This window comes from Alosa alosa, chromosome 7, assembly GCF_017589495.1.
Source record: "Alosa alosa isolate M-15738 ecotype Scorff River chromosome 7, AALO_Geno_1.1, whole genome shotgun sequence".
NCBI lineage: Eukaryota > Metazoa > Chordata > Actinopteri > Clupeiformes > Clupeidae > Alosa > Alosa alosa.
In genome coordinates this window covers 29216472-29234576 of record NC_063195.1, presented here as the reverse complement: position 1 = coordinate 29234576, position 18105 = coordinate 29216472, and the positions used below count along the sequence as shown (strand labels likewise).

At 43.9% G+C, this 18105-nt stretch overlaps 2 protein-coding genes across 2 annotated transcripts; one reads left to right on the top strand and one right to left on the bottom strand.

Moving 5' to 3' along the window:
• Positions 1–2717: 2717 nt before the first annotated feature.
• Positions 2718–16168, bottom strand: tab1 (TGF-beta activated kinase 1/MAP3K7 binding protein 1). Its single transcript, XM_048248576.1, has 11 exons — positions 16074–16168; positions 14957–15087; positions 13777–13927; positions 11903–11989; positions 11136–11274; positions 9294–9410; positions 8761–8872; positions 6500–6644; positions 5711–5924; positions 4512–4665; positions 2718–2940 (listed from the first exon to the last, which is right to left on the bottom strand). Exons 1-11 carry the CDS (start codon positions 16164–16166, stop codon positions 2718–2720), a joined length of 1566 nt encoding a protein of 521 aa, XP_048104533.1. The 5' UTR covers positions 16167–16168.
• Positions 16120–17163, top strand: zfand1 (zinc finger, AN1-type domain 1). The gene has a single exon (XM_048248577.1). The coding sequence runs from the start codon at positions 16202–16204 to the stop codon at positions 17015–17017; it is 816 nt and encodes a 271-aa protein (XP_048104534.1). The 5' UTR covers positions 16120–16201; the 3' UTR covers positions 17018–17163.
• Positions 17164–18105: the final 942 nt, after the last annotated feature.

The window sequence follows — 18105 nt, the reverse complement described above, 5'->3', positions numbered from 1 at the left end:
GGTGTTCACAACATCATCGCAGTTTAACCGTAAACAGCAAAAACAGCAATTTTTATAGACGTAAGTTGCACGCGCTACGAAGAGCTTCCATTTACTGCACCATGTAGGCTACTGTAGTGCGGTTGGTCTGTCAACATAAAAAAAACTCCGGGTACCTACAATTTTCGCACAACTTGGTGGAAAAGTGTAGCACAGGTTAAAGAAAACCTATTCATGTTTGGACTCAAAAGGAACTTCAAAGTATTTCCCATATAGTAGCCTTTTTAGCTCACAACGACAGTGAAAGTGGAACTTGGAGAGTGGAAGTCTCTCCACCAGGGTCGGACTGGGAACAAAATTCGGCCCTGGCAATTTTCTCCTGGAGCGGCCCACTACTGGACCGACGACCCCCCCAAATACAAAATACAGAGCCATTTCCTTCAACCCAATAAAATACAAATGACAAAATACTATTTTGCATTTAAAACACATATTACATGTTTCAGAAATACTACCCATCCCTGGGAACAGGCAGATTACATCTTTATAGTTGGCCATATGATGACATACTTAGGTTAATACTGTATTTCACCAGTTAGGGCACCAAAATGGCCAGTAGCTGCACTGTGTAGCCTATCTTGACATGTCTTTAAGTTTTGGGTTACAATATACAGGTAGTGGGCTCTCTGTTGATTTTAATGAGTAGGCCTAAGCCTAAAGTTACAGCATTTCTATCACAATTGACCAGACTTTGACCTTTTGTCTTCTTTAAACAGAATTCTGGCTATGATTGTTCCTTGTATTGCATCATGAGCCATCACTGCACCTATTGCATTCTACTGTAGCCTTAAGCCTAGCTCAGTCATTATGTTGTACCACATCACCCTCCATTAGAAGTGCAATGAGCTGCATTGAGCATAATAAACTGCATTTAGAATTCCAAATCCATATTTCCAGATATTTTGGTAAAGGTAACTTAAAAGTAATACAATAGTAATGTAATGCCTTACAATTCAGAGACAGTAATATTATAATGTAATGAATTACTTTGAAATGACAGTAATAAGTAATACATAATATATTACGATTTTGAAGTAACTTGCCCAACACTGATTAAACCACGTCACTGCTTGACTAAATGAAAAATATAGGCTACTGAACATGCATGGAGATCGTCATAGTTGACAGAAATTACGATACTGATTATATAATAACCTATAGGTCCAAATCTAAAAGTTTGGGTTCAGTTTATGAAGTGTTGCTACAGCATGATACTGTGTGTTTGTTATTTATGGGGGGGAATCAGGGGGGGATTTTGGTATCGGTGGGCTTGTGTGTGTGTGTGTGTGGGGGGGGGGGGTCGTCGGTCCAGTAGTGGGCCGGTCCAGGAGAAAATGGCCAGGGCCGAATTTTGTTCCCAGTCCGACCCTGACTACAATGGTATCCTCTCTTATAGTCATAGAACTCACAGCTCTTTACTAATGATCAGCCACATCTGAACTTTACAAGACAGAAAAAAAGGTCACAAAACTTCAGGTTCTATGACTTTACTTTGGCAAGGCACTAATGCTCGCAATACATATGAGCAAACGACAGACATGAACACAAACACAGAGATATACATGTGTGACATTCGCAGATATAACCCAGTGACGACAGCATTTGCTAAGGTCACGACCCCTCTCACACTCCGACCCCACGGACTTCCTCTTTCTTTAGCGTGGGCCCACAGGGTGCCTGAACTGAACTCGTGGTCGTAGATGTGGGTGCCGTGTCAGCCGTCGGCTCCATGACAGGTGCTGGCATTTGAACCACCCCCGTCACCCACCCACTCCTTCAAGACGACATGATTAAAAGAGAAAGAGCGGTTAGACTTCTGTACCTCACGTAGCTTAAAGCGGCACCACTGTCCTTTGAGAAAATAAGAACAAAAACAACAGCCATGGTGCATGTTAAATGACAACATCGACTGATTTGTGTCAGTTTTGCACCCACCATGTTTCCTGCCAGAGCAGGAAGTAGTTGTTGTTGTTGTTTTTTTTAAATGCCCATTAGCAGTCCATCTCTTTGGCTCATTGAAGGCAATAGTTAAAACTACAGAGGTGTAAAGTATATTCCCTTCTTGACGAATTCATGTTTTCAGTGGAAGCTTGATGAGACAAGCAAAGCTCCTTTCTCACAACACCTCGTTGTGTGTATATTACTGTATCTGTTACCTGTTTATCATTACAGAATATCTGTGCATTCTATATGTTGTGCATTACAGTTCTTTTCTAGAATTCACCATTTTCAACACAATCACCTTCGGTGATGGAATGTGCCAACCATAGTAACCTTTGCCTACACTCATCCCAGCATTACTCAAAACATCTGTGATCGTAGACCATGTTGAGATAAAAATAAAAATATGAGCAGGGTGCAATGGGAACTTGAAGTCTGCCTGCCTCATGCGTGCATGGCTCAAAGATCAAAAACTTAAAAAAAAAAAAAAAAAGAAAGAAATTGCACTACAGCCATTCTTGGCAGATCCATGTCGGGAATTTGCTGACATCTGTGAGCCGTAACTTGGGAGTTATGCATTAACAATGTCACAGTTGCTGAGTTCATCATAGAGTCTAGCGGCATACTCCCACAGATGCCCCGCTTCAGGCAACCCATCTGACCCCACAACCATGCAACACTTCCACCCCAAAAATCCAATCCCTCTGATCCGCGGTACCCCCACAGCCCCCGGCTCCTCACTGAGGGCCCAGCCCGCCCTGTGTGATCTGTCCATCGCTGTGGTCCGAGCCCCAGAGCTGGTAGAACTCGGTGAAGTCCACGTAGGGCGGCACGCGTCCCGTCTCGTCCGGCTGGGCCGCCTGGCTCCCCCGCTGGCGGAAGAGGCTGCCGTCGCCCGAGCTGGAGCTGGAGCTCTGCGTCTGGGTGTTGGTGGACTGCAGGGTGGCGGTGGGGCTCTGGCTGTTGGGAGGGGTGGTGGGGGACATGGGGACGAGAGAGGACACAGGGTCAGGGTCCAGGCTTGGGTCAAGAGAGCCAGGCTCAGGAATAGCATCGGGCGGCAGGATAGGGTCAAGGTTGGGGACAGGGATGAGAGGAACAAGGTCTGGGTTACAGTTAGGCTCAGGACCGAGGAAGTCAAAGTTAGGCAAGGGATCGCGGTTAGAGTCAACATCAGGAATCAGACAGGTGCCAAGAATAAAGTCAATGTTATGAATAGGGTCAGGGTCAGAGTTAACCACCAGATTAGGCTCAGGATTAGCAATTAGGTCCAGATCAAGATAAAGATTAGTATAAGCAATAGGTGCAGCCTTGGAGACCGTGTTGAGACTAAGACTATGGTTGGTATTAGAGAGAGGGTCCAGACCAATAGGATCAAGTTTAGCAATAAGGTCTAGGTCTGGACCAAGGAGAAAGTCGAGATCGGGAAGAGGGTTGGGACCAAAGCCAATGTCGGGGTTAGGGTTAAGTCTGGGAGTTTGAGCTTGGGCGGGGATCTCACTTATAGGCTGCAAGATATCCACGGATATGGAGGGGCGAATGGTGGAGACCAGCACCATGCTATGTTTGTGGCCAGAAGAGATGAGGAGGTAAGGAGATGAGGAGACGAGGAGATAAGGAGATGAGGAGAGGCAGGGATAGAGCGCATGGACAGAGAATGGAGAGCATATGAGTGGGAGTGGGAGAGAGACAGAAATGATGGAGGATGAGACGAGTGGAATAACAGTGTTGATAAGCCATGCACATGCTGACAAGAAGTGTGTGACTACAATCAGCAATCAGTATTAATATTAGTGCAATGGAATGTTACTGCTTCATGTCATAGGCCTACATCACACATCACGCCATGTTCCTACAATAACGGACGTTAACTTTAACAGCCCCAAATGCCTGGAGACATGAATGCCTCAAAGGTTGTTTGTTTTGCATTTAATAGTGACTTGACTCGGACTTGGATAAGTAGTGGACTCGACTCGGACTTGACTTGGAATTTGTTTTAATGACTTGGACTTCACTCGGACTTGAACACTGGAGACTCGTACCTGTACTCGGACTCGAGGCATAGTGACTTGACTACAACACTGGTCCCCACACATGTAAACCATCTGGTGCTAGTTTACGATGCAATGAAGTTTGTGTGTGCAAACCAATCTCACAATGGTGTACAATTTTATGTGTGGATGAAGGGGACATTGTCCACCTTAAAGACACATTCATTTTTTTCATCTCGTTAATCATTTGAAAGTCGTATCCGTTGTAGACTAGACTGGATGGCAGCCAAGTCATTACAAGTCTCGATACAACTCTGAGTTACCAGAATTGATCTCATCGGGGTATTTCAAAGGCAGAACCACCACACAGACCCACTACATTGTTTCTGAACTTGAAAGTTACAACCGGCTACAACCGTAGCCAAAACAATACTGTACATCATACTGACATCAAATAGACGCATCAATGGGAAAGTTAGGAGTTCGGGGCTGGATCAAGCATACAGGCAATATCAACAGTCTGAAAGGGAAGTAGCATACCCAGGTGTGGGGGTCCCTCCCTCCAGGGTGGAGGCGGTGTTGGTCCCGTTGGTCAGCGTGCCCTGGGAGGGCATGACCAGCGAGAGGGTCACACTGGTCTTACTGGTGCTCTGGCTGTTGGAGTAGGGCACAGAGACCGGGTAGATGCGCCCACCTGGCATGGGCAAACAAAATGGATGGAGAATCATTATTAGGAAAAAAACACAATTTAATTAAACATTTTAATCTAATCAAAAAAAAAATGGAATTCATGTTGTATTGTTAACATTGGCCGAAGCTTGTTTAAATGTTCAAAATGAATTTGTTTGGGCTTTGCTGACCAACAATATCTGTTGGTCAGTTCCTGTTTCCATGAGGAGACTCAGCTGATGGAGAAAAACATTACAGAAAGTCAGCTGACACAGACCACAGAAAGGACCGAGATACCTACTGGATTAAAAAAAGAGAACCTCTATGAAACCATCCACAGTGTAATCTACATATTCTATGTGAATGGGTAACAATGTCAATCCCACACAGGTGTTCTGTGGCTGAGCAGTAGTCGTACCTTTTAACCGACAAGCACCCTTAAAAATGTACAATTTTGGATTGTAGGTGTGTAACCTGCGTTGTGTTGAACCTGCGTGATTCAGCCCTGCACACGCCCGGACTCGAACCCGCGAACAGCAGCACCCCGGATCGGGAGGTGAGCGTGCTGACAGTTGAGCGTTCTGTCAGTTAGAAGCGTTCTTAAGGCTAGGGGTGTGAGGATTTACACGCGCAACTAGCATGCTAGCTCAGTTCGCCTCCGTTACAGGTGTACACTGTACCTTCAAGAAGAGCTGATGCAGTAACAGCCAGTGTGGCAGCAGATTTTCACTCAAACCCAGGAGAAGCACATCTGACTTCCCTCATAAATCATGTGTTCTCAACCTTCACATGATTAATGGGTTGTATATCGAGGGCTTCTCCTTGACCCAGGTTGATCAAAATCCTTTGGCCACATCTGGCCTTTTTGTAGATATAGTCATGCAAGATACGCTTTGAGCCACTAAGCTCATGCACAATCTTTTCTGCACAAACTTTTGCATTGGTGTAATTAATGCGCTCATATTCCAGCAGAAACGAGTGCATGGCTGGGAGTTACAGAGCTAAGTGGAGAAGCGAAGGCCCACAAGCGGTCTAGGGTGCGGGGGATGGACGAGTGGACGGCGGCTCACCTTGCGTGGGCGTGAGTGAGCCGTCAGAGAGCGGGTAATTGATGATGCGCACGAGGAGGGTCATGTCCTCGTGCCGCGCGCAGTGCGATGCCCGCTGCCGCCCACTAACGAAGGCGTCGTGGTGCAGCCGCTTCACCCGCTCCACCACCGACTGCGCCGCCGCCTCCAGGGTGGTCTGCTGGGCCAGCTCTGCCGCCACCATGGCAACCATCTCCTGTAATGAGGATGGGGAGTAGGGGTCGAGGTTAGTGAGGTGTGGGAGTTAGGGAATGGAAGGGCTTGGCCTGCATGAAATGCTATATCACTGGAGTCCGTTTCCCAAAAGCATAGACGATGCATCTTCCATGGTAGTGTCACTGCCAAATGTGAGTCGACTGTATTTGAGTTACGCGTTAACGATACAGAAATACGGTGTTGAAATTCGGTCGTACTTTGGTCACATTTTAAGGACTAACAAATATGCTCTTATTTTGTCATTTTCCAAAATTAAAAATGTGATATGTGACAATATGTAATAATTAAGTGTTTGTGTATGTGCACTTCAAATCTAAAGACTCACATTTGGCAGTGACACTACCAAGCTATCATAGTTAGCAACTATGCTTTTGGGAAACGGACAAGCTGCCCTGGAGTGGCCTGCCTAGAGATGTTGACAGTTCTTGGAGCCTGTAGCTCAGCTGGTAATGTATGGCCTCAGCATCACTCTGGGAATGAGATGACTTTTTACAGAGCACATGTTCAGTTTACTCTATGTCAGGGGGAGAAGATTTGACAGTGGTGCGTCCGTACTTGATTGGCCTGCTCGGGTCCGTGAGCGGATTCCAGAGCCTTGATGAGACCCTCGGACATGAGCAGCAGAAAGCCCGTCACTCCCTCCAACGACTGGCCTCCGTGGATCTCTGCCTCTGCAATGATTGGCTTATTCTTAGCGGCGCTAAAGAGGAAAGGGGAGAAGTTGGAGAAAGACACAGAATAAACATGGTTAGAGGGGGAAAGACTTTAAAGGCAAAGAACAGAACGAGAGAGAGAGAGAGAGAGAGAGAGAGAGAGAGATTAAAAAGGGCAAATGGCATCAAAATATCCACAAATTACTAATGGATTGGTCTGGTGATTTTGCTTGTGACTCTGCATGACCAAAACGCCAGAGTTGCTCCACAAAGGGGAGAAATTCAATTAAGTGGGCTTTATTTTTTCCTCCCTTTTATTGTGTGTGTGGGTAATTTGAATCACATTCAAAGCTTAAGACCTATTTACTTCCCAGCAGGGGCAGGAAATTGGAGCTCTTGGTGTGCAGGTTAATGCAATTTAAAAGGACTCAAAGTTGTAATGCCAGACTTGGACCGCAGTCAAGCGGCGGGCCTGAGGAGCAGACCTCAGGAAACCCAAGTGAAGCGCAAGGCTCAGGAGGAGGAGACTGGGCTGGGGGCCCTCCTGCCAAATGTGGGTATCACACCTCCTGGAAATACTGATCCCTGAGACCGCAGGAGCTCCAGCAAACTCCAGCTCTATTCACCAAGTGTTCAGTCAAAACATTTGTTTTTGTTTTTTTTCTCCCAGTGTATGTGCTGTTAGAATCCCTGATGGGACGCAGCCTTGGAATCGGCAATAAACACAACTCTGCAAACAAACACAACGATGATGACTGGCCGTCTGAAGCGTTCCAAAGAGGCTCTAAAGCGACAAAATGACAAAACTGCATGGTCAGTGAGAATCTGCTCAATAAGCACAGTCTTTAGTCTACATCAAATTTGCCCGGTGTTCTTGTAATGAGTTTTAACACAACATCTGTGCTGCATTAATTAACAGGCAAATTTTTCATTTTAATGCACGCGTCTGAAACATTTATTGCAGAGTGGCAACGGAGATAATCACTAAGCTTTCGTTATCCTGCTGCTTTAAAATAAAAAAAATAGAGAGACTATTAGACCAGATTAGAGTTCAACATGGCGGTCTAAACCCGACTGTTCATGTTGGGTTGAAGCACCATTCATCAAGTACTTGTTGGGCTCGGGACAGACTAAGATGTCATGACCTGGTTTTACACCAGCTCAGTGGACCACAAACATCTACTATTATTTTAAACTTTAAGCCACTCTCCCACTACCTTTATTATTTTGAGCATTATTTAATCTGACATACCAGGGTTACGTAAGTGTTTGGCAATGGGGAGCACAACATTTTGGTCTCCTAAATCAGGGGCCAGTCTAATTTCAGACTCTGCTTCAGTGGTTAAGCTACCAAGGGATTCAGCATCTACCGAGGGTGTCCCACTGTCAAATGCATGCCAGTGCACAGACAAATTCTGTTCCCCTCCAACATCCCAGAATGCACCTCAACTCTCACTGCCCAGAATAAAGCATAATCTAACAAATAATGTGGCTAGAAGGCTTGAAAGGTGCAACAGACACGTTAATGTCCCAATGCTAACCCCATACTGTAGTAATTAAATCTGCTTAGCATCGTGACCATGCTGCGCAAATTTGTTCAAATGTGCTGCATTGAAGTTAACTCTGCTAAGTTATTCAATCAAGCTGTATCTCTAAGCTAACGTTAGAATACTGTTTGGATGTTGAGCTTAGCTTAGTTACAGCTGCTTGTCAATTTCGACTAGGTTACTCGTGCAGGACTCTATTAATTTTATTGACTCGGACACTGAATGTTTGCACACATATCAGTAGCCTTTTAATTGTGTTAAAACTGCAAGGGTTTCTCACAAACGTCTTAAAGTGACAGCCACTCAATTAGACCTACACACTACCAAGACAATCTTAAAGTGACAGTAACTTATTTCAGCACTCACCCCCCCCCCACCATTGCCCCCAGACTGTAGCACTGTAGCTGAACATGGGGGCTTATGAACATGCCCCCAGACTGTAGCACTGCACTGCTCTAGCTGTTGGCTGCAGCAACTCGAACTACGTAGAACCGACCGTTTTTGTGTTTTTTCGTACCGACAGTACTCGGTGACCACGAGAAACAGAGAGATCTATGTGAAAACTCGCCGAAGCAGCAGCAGCACTGAAACACCAACACATGCAGCAGCTGCTCACCTCAGGACGTCGATGTCCGTGTAGTTGAACTTCACCTTGTAGTCCCCAATCCGGCGGGTGCTGCTCTGGCCGGCGATGAGGCTGGTCTGACGCAGCCGGTTGGTGTCCAGACCTGTCGACGCACGCGACAGGGGTCACCTTCAGCTTTACGGCCCCATGAAACGACGGCTATTAAAACCCAATCATTAAACCACATGACACAGGGGCTGTGATCACCTCCCCCTCCCTCCTCTAGTCATCAGTGAGGTGAACATGCAATGAAACTAGCACATTAACTCAGTGAGGAAAAAATGAGGGAGGAAGAGACTACACACATAAAAAATATGAAATGAGGACCTTCAAAGGCAAGCACAATAGATATGGGATACACGGTCAGGAACCCCTCCACCTCCTACTACCCGAATGTTAGGAATCAGTTTGATCATTAAAAAACCAGCATGGATGAGAGCCATTTAGCAATATCCACCCGAAGATTAAAATCCTTCTTCATTAACACCACATATCACTGTAGGAAACCCAATCCCCCTGCTCACCGAGTTGTGCCAGCCGGGTAAGTTCGTCCTCGTTGTCCGTGGTGTGGGCTCGGCCGATCTGGATCACCTGGTTCTGGCCATCGCTTGTGGCCTTGCACAGCAAGGCGCGATTGGTCCCTGTTCAGGAAGGGCAAGGACACGGGAGCAACAAACAGAAGTTAGCACCGAAGTCTGTTTACACTAGAGCGGTGTCTGCGTTCACACACACGCCACTGTTAACTGAGCTATTAAAGATAACCAACCGCTTCTTGCTCAGGATTACCCTGGGTGGGCTTGCTAAACTCAAATGAGATAATAAAAAACAGTCGAGTTTACGGGATAATACGATCACTATTGCCTAAATAGGCAGGGCAATGGGAAGCTTAAGTAAGCCTACTGTATAAATGTTATGTTTTTTTATAGGGCAGTTCTGGTTAGGCCATATTTGAGCTGGCTTTAAGCATGTTATTCTACACACACACACAATCTATATGCAAATACAGAACATGTCTATAAAATGGAATTAACAGTTAATTGACCATGTAATTGTTAAAAATAGGCTATAATGTATTTTATAGAACTCAGCCCATCAAAACGACCACCACCCTTGCTTCACTGGTACAGTAAGCTACAGAAAACATATTTGTTCTAGTTCTATTTAATCTGATGTGAGCTCTGCTGGATCCCCATATACATTCACTGCACAAGAAACTCAGAAAATTGTGTTTGTCTAAAGCATTGTTACACACAGGCAAAAATGCTGGACACAAACAAGATCAAGCAGATGCAGACATTCCTTGAACCGACTAAAGCAAAAAGAAAAACGGGACACCGAATCCCATGTGGCATTGAGACACTGTCTCTGAGGGAAAAGTGAGTCGGCAAAAACACAAACGCTAGCCTGCCGTGTCATGAGCTCCCGTGCAGACATGTTAACCTGCCTGTCTGAAACACTTAGCATTACAACAGAGTCTGTAGTGTGTCGGTCCACTCGTACCACACACTCCTGACCCTTTCCAAGCCTTGCAGTCGGATGGGGTGAATATGAATGACTTTCACTCTCTGCCCTTCCCCGACCTCCAAAGAAAACCCTGTGGTCCCCTGCTCTTTTCTATTAAGAGGCGAGACAGACACCCTTGGCATGAACTGACCCTCCTTGATGTCTGGATTGTCAGACAGAAACAATAAGCCTCAGTAATTACCCAATAAAGAATCATTATAGGAATGGATTTGCCTTACATCGACCCAGACAAGCCTAGGGGGGGGGGTGTGCTGTTTTGCTTGATGTTTTGTGTGTGTGTGTGTGTGTGTGTGTGTGTGTGTCAGTCTGTCTGTAGGTATGAGTATGAGAGGCTTGAGAGTTGCATTCTATTAGCTTCCCATGTTATGTGCTTTGCATTAAACTATTTTAGAATTCATAGCTGGTACACAAGTTGTCTCCAAAACTGCAAACTGGCTCAGCATTTAACATTTAACAATGACTGCCTGGGGATGGTTAAGGGGTCTAAAAATGTCTGCAGTCAGTGCACTAAAGCGGAACACCACAGCTTTTTTTCACCAAGAATAACAAGTCCTTCACAAATGTTCATTGCAAACATTTTCAGCATTGCGTTACAGGCCATTGGCATTTCCCCAACACAGTTTAAGCCGAAACAATGCTGACTGCAGCAATGCTAGGAAGTGAAAGATTGTTTCAGTGCATGTTTTTAAACACCCCAATGTGCTAACAGAATAGAATGAGATGAGACCACAGTGTGTGTGTGTTTGTGTGTGTGTATATATATGTATGTATGTATGTGTGTGTGTGTGTGTGTGTGTGTGTGTATATGTATGTGTGAGTGTGTATGTGTCTATCTCACTGACCGACATTGGCGATGTAGAGTTTGTTGTTGAGGATGAGGGCCACCACTGCAGTGGCACCACCGTTCACTTCCTGTTCCAGCACGCCCAGCCGGTCAGACAGCTTCTGACACTGAGGGGACAACTGGTGGAAGAGAGCACCCTACAGGGGGCAGAGAGACAGAGATATATATATATATATATATATATATATATATATATATATATATATATATATATATATATATAGAGAGAGAGAGAGAGAGAGAGAGAGAGAGAGAGAGAGGAAGGAAGAAAGGAAAAGCATAATATGTGGTAAAAGGGAAATACAGTTCACAAATATATGTATATAAACAAAAGTAAAAATCGGAAATCAGTGCATTCAATTCATATTATACATATATATATATATATATATATATATATATATATATATATATATATATATATACACTATAGGCAGGTAGAAGGTGGATATCTGCATTCTTCACTGGCATAGATGTGAGGTGGACCTCAGGGATTCACCTACTGGCCCCCAACAGCTCATTACCACTATTCGAATATCTACAGTCATTATGCATATGCTCAAGCACACAAGCATTGTCCCTGTAGAAACAGACTGGGGTGCTTTGTTCCACAACCCTGAGTCATTCCACTGCTTGGGTAAGAATCACTCCTGATAGGAATTTTCCGTTCATGCCCAGACCAGTCCAGGGACCTAACCATGTGGATGGTCACCCGGGTGTCATGTGAGTGAGTGAGTATCTGCCCTGCCGCCTGCACGTCCTTACCTCGGGGATCTGGGACTGCAGGTTGGCTTTCTCGGCCAGTACGTCGCCAATGGTTTCAAAGTAGCTCTTCTCCACGGCGTCGAAGGCCTGCGACAACAAACAACAGCACCCAATGAGCATCTCCTCCAGTAGTATAGACAAGCTCTGTTCACTCCCCCCAGATATTAAACAACAGCTTAAGGAGACGACCGAACGCTGTTTTTGCAGCGACCTGTTCATTTTCTACATTGTTTCGTATTGGCAGTAACTGTTTGTGTGCTGCTGATGCGCCCAGAGCATTTTGCGTTTTTTTGCGCCTGCTGCTCCTCGCATTTTTGCAGGGGCGCTTTTATGAAAACATAAGGCACCTTGTGCTTTGTAAGCGGCAAAGCACGTCCTGCTTGATCGTTAGTTAGCAGACATTTTTATCCAAAGTGACAGAGACTGGAAACAGAGAGTTTAAACAGTAACACACATACAGTACCAGTCAAAAACACCCACTCTTTAATCACTGTTTTTTTACTATTGTTACATTGTAGGCCAAAACTGAAAACTATGAATTTAGTTTTCTAACAGTCCTGAAGGAGTTCCCATGCATGTTGTAGGGGAACTTTTTTTGCTTGACATGACACCTATAAGAGTAGGTGTTTCAAAACGTTTGACCGGTATTGTATGTGAAATTAATATTTCACACCGTTTACGTGTTGTGTGGTGTGCACATCAGGGTCACGCTCTTGTTCAAGAGTTGGTTGGTCATTTTGAAACCTTTTATACTACCGTAATGAGAGTGCTATTCAAATCAATTCTGCTCAGACATTCTGTGGTAGGTACAGCTTAGCCAGAAAGGAACTCCTCTGTTTCATTTTCAATGTCAATTTTTCTGAAGTGTATGTTGTAACACTGAAACATGAATAAAACAAGAAGTGTACGTTGTAACATTGAAACATGAATCAATAACATGAAGTGTAAGTGTACGTTGCCTAAATTAGTCCAAGGGACGTTTACAGGAACCTCTTTAAATATTCACAGAGTACTCTCGTGTCAAAAAAAGAAAGCCAACAGTAACCGTAGTTACTGTAAATGTTCTAGACAAATTTCCCAGTTTCATCTCAGGTGAGCCATTCTATTATGCCGTCCATTACTGGCAACACAGCAGCAAAGTTTACACTTACATGTATTCATTTAGCAGACACTTTTATCCACAGTGACTTACACATGTCAGCTAAATAACAAGGGCATTATTACATTGTACCCGGAGCAACGTGGGGTTAAGTGCTTTGCCCAAGGGCACAACGGTGGAAGCTGGGAAGTTTAACAGGATCTATTTTGGCATTAAACTAAGGTCTGGTGTCCTGTACAATGACCAGGCCTATTTTCTCAAGAAGTTCATTCAAGTTCTTGTTTTAGTGCAGGACTAGTCCTAATGAATCTATGTATGGGAAATCGGCCCTAAAAGTCTACATTTTCATGACTCCTCACATTCAAACAAAATCTGATTTGTCTGAAATGAATGAGTGTTGAAATGTGTATCCAATAATGTATTGTACAATCACTGTCAGCCCATGTCCTATCAACAGCATGCTATTATCACTATGCTTTTAGCTGGCCTGCTCAATCATTAATGATGACTTTTAACTCATAACGTACATGTAAAACTAACATGACATGACATGGTCTCTCAGTGGCATTCCATATATGGCTTGGGAACTGAATGGAGCCTTAGTAAAATTATGAATAGAATGACCTAGAATATGTGACATAATTCTAGAATATGAAAGTAAGGCTAGTCAATGAATTACTTGGACAATACTTGAGCTGACAAGTAGGTTATTTCCTACTTCACCTATGGAGAGCTATCTTTGCAACTCTTCACCTAGCGGACAGAAGTGTCGCACCTGAGAGAGTATCCGGCGGACGTCAGCATCTGAGTGTGTGGAGTTCAGCTGGCCCAGTAAGAGCTCTGCAGTCAGGCACTGAGACATAAAGTTGGCCACCCTGCTGCCATCGTAGCCATTAAACACACCATACAGGAAGCAGTCTTCACCTCTGATTGAACAGAAACAACACCACACATAGTGAGTAGAGGGGAATAAGCATCATACAGAGCATATGACTGGCTGCCTGCAGACTTGAACCTTCAAGTGCATCTTCAGTACAAAATCCTGATAAATTACTGACAAATTACAGGACAGCAAATAAGCCCAAGATGCTAAAACCACTACAAAATCATCCATACATCCATGTTTGATATTAAAGCTATACTGCTATACTGTGAAAGGCCCTCTCCCCACAAGGCAGTGTTTTGGTTTGTCCTCTCTGGCCTACTGTAACAAGATGGCAGCATGACATGGCAGATTCCATGAATGGGGTTTGCTTATTCTGAAGTAGATATAAAGGACTGCTTCCAAGCAAATAAATGCACAAGTAATTATACCCTGATTGAAATATGTATGCTTGTATACATTCTTGGATAAAGCAAAACACATGTAACTAGCAACTGCATTTGCAAGGTAATATATAGTGACCCTTGGATTCCAATCTAGAGATCAGGGCTGAACTTGGGACAAAAAAACAGGTGTCCCCTGAGGAAACAGAAGAGATAGTTTCATGAGAGTCTATGGGAAAACCCTGCACATAAACAGGTATTAGGAACATCTGTTTATTCAAATGAGGGACACTTGACTGAAACTCAACTAACTGCTGCCTCTAAACTGCCACAAAACTTAGCAAAAGAGAGTGCAGATTTTACATAATCGACAAACCACAGGTTTCAAATTCCAAGCTTCATAAGGTATGCTGACAGCAAAATATAACTTGGATCCTACAGACACTACTCAACAGCCAGCAGCCATCATTAGCCCACATCTTAAACAAGGGGAGATGCGGTGCGGTGTGGCAGTGTGTGTGAGATAATGTACAAACACTGCAGATTTTTTTAAACTACACATAGCCTGGAAAACAGAGAACTGGTGGACCACCAACGGCACCAATTATAATGATAGGCCACTGATAACTGAAGGTCCTGGGTATTTGCACCAGATAAAAAATACCCACACATCAAATACAAAGAATTACCTGAACCGGAAATGACCATCCTCGTACGGGTGGCTCTGAGTGCCCTTGCCATCTGTTCCGTACACACAGTTTGGTGCATTGCCCACACCACACAACTGGCACAGGGGCAGGTCATCTGTCCAACTCTGATGCTGAGGAGAAAAAAGAATAAGAGAAGAGTTCAGCAATCAGCAATGACTGCATCATCCAAGATTAGGCAAGAATGCCTTACTGCTATGGATGTATTAAGTAAGATATTCATTTATCCACGTAAGTATTTATCCACATAAGTAAGGTATTAATACATCCACGGCAGTAAGGTACAGTGTACTGTGATTTTTGTACAGTGATTTTACCATTGATTTGGACCTAATTAGATAAGACATTGTGTGCTACTACATCTCACGGTAAAGTGTCTGCCAGCTTGCACCAACAATGGTGAAATCGATCAGAAGAATTTTCACTTATACAGAACAGGCCCCTGGTATTTAGCCTCTGGCCACCATGACTAGCTTATCAGATTTCCCTGTTCTCTTCCATCAACAATGATGAAATGCAGTGGCTGGCAAGCTCCAGCCTCTCCTTTGAATAGCCTCTGCTGGGCACATCTAATGTGATAGCTACAAAGCCGTCGGTAACCTATAACGCAAGAAACTTGACAACTTGAAGAACGTATTGCACACCTTGATTTGTCAGCACACGTTACTACTTTGGGCAGAAGCTAATGTTTTGAAGTGTTAGCTTACTCGCAGGCCAGGTAGCCAATTAAATGTTCACGTTAATCAGTTTCATCTTGTAAAGTGTCTGGACAGTAAAGTAGATATTTCATCCCTAAATGTTGAATGTGGATATTTACTCAAATGCACATTTTGCATACAGAGGAAAATAGATGACTGAAATTAAAACTTATAATGACTTGTCAAATTAGTTAGCTAGCTTCTAGCTAACTACACTAGCTATCTGGAGCTCCATAAGCACTGCCTTGATGCAAAGAAAACATTGACCAATTTTGTACGTTTATCTCTGGAAAATCATGCAAAGTTCAATATGATAATCAAACTGTCATCTATTCGGTAGGTTCAATTGGCCATGCTGACGCAAAATCAAACAGAAAATTGTTGCTAAAACAATTTCTTACGCTCTGCATTAGATTCCTCCGCTGCGCCGCCATCTTGAGCGGAAGTGGATAACTTCTCATAATGACGTCGAAAAACCCACGTACCCCACGCATCAACGCAGTGTGCGTACAGTAAAGCGGAAGAAATCATGGCTGAACTAGACATCGGCAAACATTGCAAAGTCACGGCTTGTAACCAAAAAGACTTTTTGCCCTTTACTTGTGATGCGTGCTCTGGTGTTTTCTGCGTGGAACACAGAACTCGTGAATCACATTCATGTCCTCAGCTGAATGTTCAACGTGAGGTGACTGTTTCAGAGGGTAACGTTAGCAACTTATACCAATGTGCATTTCAGGATTGTAAAGGCAGAGAACTGCTGCCAGTCATCTGCCCCCATTGTGAGAAGAACTTCTGTCTTGCACATCGACATCAAGATGACCACAAGTGTGAAAAACTTGAGACACAGAAACCGCGAATGGCAGCCACAAAGGAGCTGGTTCAAAAGATTGTTGAATCAAAGAAGAATACGCCGTCGAGTGGTCGTCGTAAAGGAGCGAAGAACAGCGCAACAGCAGCAAAGGTTGCACTAATGAAGTTAAAAATGCATGCATCTGGAGATAAAGCAATACCACAGACGGAGAGAGCCTATTTCCAAGTTTTCTTGCCTAAAGAATCCAAAGACCGCTCTGTGTCCATGTTCTTCTGCACTAAATGGACTATAGGGAAAGTGATTGACACGGCTGCTTCGCAGGCTGGCTTGAAGAACAACAACAACGTGCTAACAGCCAAGAAGCTGCGGTTGTGTCATCCTGAGACAGGTGAAGCCCTCAGAATGGATGTTACTCTGCTCTCTCTACTTGAACAAGAACTTCCACTACATAATGGAGGCAATATGATCTTGGAGTACCTAGACAGCGGGTGCACTATGTTGGATGATGTAGGAGCATACATTCAAACACCATAAGATCTCCATCTTCAGTGCTGATGTCTTAGAATTGGAAGTTGTTATTACCCTGAAAATCTCTGTTGAGACTTTATTTTCAATGTTTAAGTTCAAAATGCCCATTAATGTATGTTATTTTACATATTGATAATAATAATGTGTTAAGATACAGTTTCTGTTGCATTATTTCTGCTATCATAGCCTACAACAGCATTTTCATGGAATGGAATTATAGAAAGATAGATAGATACTTTATTGATCCCCAAGGGGAAATTCAAGAAATTCTAGTCAAAGTAGATCATGTAACGGAAAGATGGTAGGGCCTAGGCCTAGGGTATCTTTTAAGTGTGCTAGCCCTCTTTGCCAGGGGCTGGATTTTAAAGGTAAAGAGGGACACTATATTTTCTGAAATCTATGTGTTTGGGGGACAGTAATGAAGGGTTAAACGTTTAGTTTAAGTCAGAGGTTGTCTTCGAGTATGGTTTCTAGTTTTGCCAGCTGAATTTCGTCTGATTGTGGGGAAATGCAATTGGATTCCATCTAACCTACATAGCAATGAGACTGATGTGATCATGGTTAATTATGCCTGAGTGTTTTTTAGAGGAAATCAAGGAGGTAAAAGCAAAGTCCTTCAAGTCCCTCCACTCGGCGGCCATATAGCAACGCTTTTTGAGCACTCATCGGGCATCCTATTCGGCAGAAATGCGCATGCGCAAGGCTTCACGGCACCAATCTTGCTCCAGCTGCGAGTTCACAACACATGATTGGCACGATGTCTTCACAACACACCATATGATTGGCTCAATGTATTCACATCACACCACATGATTGGCATAATGCATTCACATGTCAACGTTTTGCCGAGGAAGGGGTAGGATATGTGTAGACAACAGCCATTGGCATTATAAACTAGCCCCATGCATTTCTATGGAGGATTTTTTGAGTGCTGTGTCTCATTAGAAAGTCTCTGGTCAAAGCACTGTTCGTGGCTTATTTAATGTATTTTTATGATGTCAAAAGTGATAACGGCTGCACATTCTTTTCAAGAAGCAAAATGTTGACTTTTAAACTTACCTCAAACTCTAAAATGTTATTGCTTATTTTCTTTT